At 39.5% G+C, this 5,997-nt stretch overlaps 2 protein-coding genes across 2 annotated transcripts in view; one reads left to right on the top strand and one right to left on the bottom strand.

Moving 5' to 3' along the window:
* antxr2a (ANTXR cell adhesion molecule 2a) overlaps positions 1-5,997 on the top strand; it is a gene marked incomplete at both ends in the record, with an annotated part of 41,494 nt that overhangs the window by 15,762 nt on the left and 19,735 nt on the right. Inside the window, 1 exon segment of the mRNA XM_014019667.1 lies at positions 5,346-5,415. Within this exon segment, the coding sequence (XP_013875121.1) occupies positions 5,346-5,415 (70 nt within the window).
* LOC106525429 (protein-tyrosine sulfotransferase 1) lies at positions 2,700-3,716 on the bottom strand (the record flags this gene model as incomplete). The annotated part of the gene is given in 1 exon segment (XM_014019668.1): positions 2,700-3,716. A coding segment is annotated over 1 exon segment (872 nt), but the record flags the coding sequence as incomplete, so codon positions are not given.

Here is a 5,997-nt window from a genome sequence, read left to right as displayed (position 1 = left end):
TCGTATCTGAAAAAAATCGTAGAATATGAAAACATTGGTGAATGTCACAAATTCTCCTAAATCACTCGTACGCACAACTTGACAACAAATCTGTGTACGAACGGTTCTTGCATGAGGCCCATTTCCACCAGACAGAGTCCGTTCGCTTCTCCTCTCTGCTTCAAATATGACAAACATTAAAAAAAAGTTATGAAATTTATTTATCTATCAACACAATTTTGAATTAGATGTATAGCCTGAAGTCGGTAATTTTGACACAATTTGGAACAGATTTTTATGGAGAGTAAATCTTTCCCACTAAATCGGTCATGTGACCAGGACATGTCCAGGAACTCCAGGGGATTAATCGTCAAATTAATCGTTATCGGCTAAACACCACAAATAATCGTGATTAATTTTTTTTTGCCAATATTGCCCAACCCTCGTTATTATAAGTTTCCAAACAATATTAACGTTTATCGTGATAATTTCTGAGACAATTTATTGTCCAGCAGAGTTTATCGTGTTTAAAATCAACTGGCCTAATTCTGCTGTTAATTAAAATCTGTTTGGTTTCTGAGATATTTTGCTGACACAGACACTGCTTCCTGGGAAAACAAGGAAATGGGTTTAATTGGTTTATTTAATCTTAATATTTTCCTGGAGGGACAAACACATTCTTTTTCAGTTCCAGTCTGTAAACTTTATCATTATGTCTATTTAGAGCAAGAAAAAAAATCACAAAAGGTGTTTTTATTCCATAAAGTCTGAAGCCGGTGAGCAGGAAGTGTCAGCAAACATTCAGCTCTGCTGAACTCCACAAAACAAACGGCCATCCAGACATCTCCTATCTGACAGCCGCACCTTTATCTGTATAATCTAAATTCAGCCCAAGAAAAGGAGGCTATGTAGGTCAGTGTGCTCCTTATTTTGAGCTCGCAGTCTGTTCTGTCGAGAAATCCTTTTTTTTCAGGAAGCAAACGGGATTTGGCACCAGAAGCCAATCTTTTAAAGCTCTCATTTGGCCGCGGGATCTGCGCAGATCTGCCACTGCCAATGACAACACTTCCATCCATGACAAGTTATTTTTGATTTTTCAACATTACGTCTAAACTAAAACACTCGAACATATTTTCTTTATCTTTAAAAAAAAGGAAAAAAAAGAAGTCCCTTTTCTGAATTAGGAAGTGGCCACGAGCAGATGTCTTCCTGTTAGTCCTTTCTCAGTTTAGGCTGTCTCACATTCGCCCACTTGGGGCTATTTATTCCCTTATTGGCTTTTGCATGTGTTCAGTGCAGACCTTTTTAACAGTGGGGCACCTTATAATTATGGACAAGCATCATGGCAACTATGGAACACACGCCACATATGTGAAGCAGATGCTACAGTCTTCTCCATCACCAAACCAGTTGGAGCCATGTGCAGAATTAATAAATAAATTAATTAATAAATAAACTAATCAGTTATGAATAATCTCAGCGGCTGCCTTTGTCGACCTGCGATGAACAATACACACAAATTATAATCCAGTCTTTGTTTTTCAGCTCCCAGTCCTGGTGCTGAAACATCAAACACATTCGATAACGTCCTGATGAATCTCAGTAATCCAGGTAGAAAAAAAATCAAAGAGAAAAAATCAGTAGGTCCTCTGGACGGCTTCTTTAATGAAACGTTTCATCTCTCCTCCAAGAGACTTCTTCAGTCTGATGAGTTTCAGGTGAAACTCAGCCTTATAAGCTCCGCCTCCACATGGACAAACAGGTTAGTCACATGCAAAATAGGGCCATCAACTAACAATAGGCTTGATTAGTTCTGTTGTTCATAGAGCAGTGGTTCTTAAGCTGGNTATGATGTTTACATGTCAGTTTTTATCAATAATGACACCTAGAAACTTCACTTCACTGACTCTACAGATCTACATCATTAATGTTAAATGAAACATCTACAGTTCTCTTATTGTTGCAGAAAATCATATAATTTGTTTTGTCCAAGTTTAATGATAATTTATCAAGTTGAAACCAACTTTGTATTTTCACAAATTCTGTCTGTATCATGTCCAACATTTAAGAACGTTGTATCATCAGCAAGTAGAACACACCGAAAAAGGCCCGGCACATTAACCAAATCATTCACATACAAAATAAATAACTTAGGTCCGAGAATGGAACCCTGAGGCACTCCATATGAGATGTTACAAAACTCAGATCTTACATTATTTATTTCTACATATTGTTTTCTATCTTCCAAATAACTAGATACCAACTGTAATGCCTAAATCTAACCTAACCTGSTTGCGGAGGAAAGGAAAAAAGTGTTTGGAAAGAGCTGTCGCCAAAGCTCCTAAAAGTCTCTAAAAACACCGGGAAAAGTCGCTAGATTTATCACTAGTCACTTTTTGGAAAAAAGTCACTAGGGGGGTCTAAAAAGTCACTAGATCTAGTGACAAAGTTGCTAAGTTGGCAACAGTGATGAAGTAAATATATAAAGAGATAAATTATTGAAACAACTAACATTCTTGAACTTCAACAACTGACTGATTTGTGGGCATTTTTGGGTTTTTTCTAAGATCAGTCTGCTGAGGCGGCACGTTGACGTCTCCAAAAGCCAATAAGTTGCACATGTGCATACACAAACAAGATCACTGTTAGCTCCCTGTCGCTAACTCTGTAAAAAAAGACTCATAAAAGTATAATCATAACATGACTTCAGCATTACTTACCTGGAAAGGGAAACTCCCCCAGCTTTCCCAATGAGCTCCTCGTGATGGAGAACAGCATCGTTCCAAGGAATATTGAGGAACTCCAGTAGAGTCCTCATCCATTTCTCTGGATGGAGAACMAGCTGTTCATAGTGCAGTGGTAGGCACTTGTCTGCTGCCTCCAGGCACTGAGTGTACATGGTTTCTATGGCCCGGTTCCACTTGGTCAGGCAGTCCCGGTAGCTGCCCAGGTCAAAACCTGCAATTGTCACTTTGCGTGAGATCATAGAGTAAACCGAAGCTCGCCCATCACGAATCATCAGCACAAATTTGGCACGTGGGAAAATCTTGGCCAGGTAGGAAAGCGACTTTAGTGCAAACGGGTCCTTATTGCAGAGGAAGTTGGCAGGTTCTCCATGTTTGACGATGATCTCCAACAGAAAGGCCTGCATGGCAGCATCCAGCACCTCGTCTGTCACACCCGCCTCATCCAGACGCATCTTCTCCCGCCCTGAACGACTCCACATCTGCTTCATGGCCAGAATACGTGGAATGACWCGTGTTTCTTCACCACATCGCACGTGTGGGTGAGCATCCAGCATGGCTCTCATTAGAGTGGTCCCGCTTCGAGGCACGCCGCCTATAAAGATGAGTGGCATGTCTTTGTTGTAAACATAAGGTGTGCTGACATTCTGTCCTGTCCGTAGAGTGGTCCGCATCCTGCCTCCGAGGGCTGACAGAGGCAGGACTCCCCCAGACTGGCTGCGCTGCCCCTCACCCCGGTGATGGCAGTCCATGGCGAGGCGTCCAAGGTAGAAGACCGTGACGAAGGTGATGATGAGGCAGGTCAGCAGCAGGTTCTGTTTCAGCTTCCCTAACATGGTGCAGGTCATGTGATGTCACCACTCTAACTTCCAGCAAAGCATAAGACAATGCTTTAATGGGTCATTAGGGTTCGCTGAAAACCAAGCATGGATCAAGCTCCCGGGTGCCCAGCAGGTGTAGAGTCCACAGCTCCATGAGGCCTGGATTGTGACACAACACAAAAAACACAGTTCCTTTAAAGAAATAAACAATGCTAACAGTAAAGATTAACAAGAAACTGTCCTTTGTGTTGATTGTGTAAAATTATTTTACGACAGTAGCTGTGTTTCCATTACAAATSTGCGCAAAACTTTGATGAAATTATGTTAATGTCAACAAAACCGTTTCACAACTGCAGTGTTTCCATTAAGTAATAAATGTTATTAAAGTCACGTGAATACGTTTGTTCTCATGATAAGTCATTACAAACATGGCAGCGATGGATGTAAACACATAGCATGTTGCTACCACGNGGGATATATCGTATCGTGACCCCTCTGTTATGATATGTATCGTATCGCCAAATTCTTGCCAATACACAGCCCTATTCGGTGGAGCCTCTTCCGTGGAGGTAAAGACACACTTGTGTCAAGTCATGATGACACGCCCCGCTTGGCCATCACCTGCTGCAGAGGGTCACGTGAGATTGCTTGGCCAATCAGTGCTGGCCCCAAAAAGTATTTTGTGGATTCAAAACGACAAAAAACAAATTAACTTTCAATTAATTTTTAAAAAAAGTTATTAAAAACATTAAATTCTTCAAAAAAAAATCCCAATTTATTTTTTATTAGTAAAATAGTAAAAAAAATTTTGGGGGGCTGAAATTTTTTTATGGGTGCAAATTATTTTTTTTGGGGCCAGAATAAAGTCATACTGTAATTTATTGTGAGTTCATGCACTGTGTTGGTTTTGTTCTTTGAGCAAGGTGATGTTCATGCACGGCTCATTTTATACACCAGTAAAAAAAACATATTCCTTTGTCTTGAATTTGGAAAAAAAAATCATATTTTATTTATCACTAAAAAGGGTTCAGTGAATGTGCATACGAAACTGGTGGGTTTGGTACCTCAAAAAAGGCTAAGAACCACTGTCATAGAGGGTCATGTGCCCCATCACCTGACCCGTGTCGTGTTATGTGAATGTAGTGAATGCAAGCGGGGGTTTAACGTCCCCATCAGGCTGAGTTCACCTGAAACTCATCAGACTGAAGAAGTCTCTTGGAGGAGAGACGAAACGTTTCACTAAAGAAGAACCATCCAGAGGATCTACTTATTTTCTCTTTTTGACATTCAATAATTGTGTAAATTATTAATTAGAATTAAAAAAACATCCCAACGCTGAAACCAAACAGAGTTTTATATATATATTTTTTTATTCCTTTGAGTTCACACAAGGACTGCTGGCTCCTGGTTCTGATGAGATTAAGAGTCGTTCTGCTGTTAATAATGTTTGGATGTGACTTCTAATACTTCCAGTTTCATTTCAGATGAAAAGATGTTTAAGGGTTTAGTTGGGATTAAAAATCTGTGATGCTCTCTGCATCAGAGGCGCTCATTCATTTCTGTTTAGTTTTGCACAGTTGTCTTTATTAATGTGTTTTGTTTAATTGGTATTAATCTTTTTAAACTGTTTTATTGGATTTTCTCTAAATAGAAACTAAGAAATGATTTAGTAGCAAAATGAAATCAGAACGATGCTAACAGGCTCTGGTTTTGGAACGCTCACATGTAACACAAATATTAAGTTTGTGTATTTACAGCCTTTTTAAATTGTAATTTTGTGTAATATTTAAATTCTTTACAGATCAGAAGCCGACCAGTGTGCGAAATGATTATCTCCTGTGTCCTGCTCCCGTTCTTTATGATGTCGGACAGTAAGTGGATTTATTTTCTTGGTGGAAACTGATTGAAGACTAATTTAATTTGATTTAAATGTCCATATTTAAAGGTGGAACGAGGGCCTGAGCTTTTACTGTGAAAGTAAAACTGGTGGAAAATCAAAATAAATCAAAATGATCTATTTTTTTCATATTTAAAGCCCAAACAATGTTTAAAATTAAAATTATTGACATAAACCAGGACAGCTTCAGCACAGTGAGCAGCTCTATTTAGTCCAAATAAAGTAGTTATTGTGTTGTTTAGTCTCACTGTGACTCGCTGGGTTTCCATGTACCTCGATGACCGCCTCCATGTGGGCGTGGCCTAAAACGTCTGCAGGTTGTTTTTAATATTTGAGGCAAACAGAACAGAGTTTTAGGTAAACAAATGACATAAAAGCACGATAAAACAGGACCACACGTTTCACTTCCTGTCCAGGAAGCCTTCTGGAACTCCACGTTACTCCTGACATTTTGAATCAGTGCTAGCGAGCTATATCCACCCTGAAGGTTAATCTTGGACAATATCTGATGATCGACTCTTTTAAATGAAACCAGAGAGCGTTGACAGAGAGGAGA

The sequence above is a fragment of the Austrofundulus limnaeus genome, unplaced genomic scaffold (assembly GCF_001266775.1).
Source record: "Austrofundulus limnaeus strain Quisiro unplaced genomic scaffold, Austrofundulus_limnaeus-1.0 Scaffold226, whole genome shotgun sequence".
In the NCBI taxonomy this organism is placed as follows: Eukaryota; Metazoa; Chordata; class Actinopteri; order Cyprinodontiformes; family Rivulidae; genus Austrofundulus; species Austrofundulus limnaeus.
Note: the sequence above shows the minus strand (reverse complement) of the source record. Positions and strands in the feature narration are given on the sequence as shown.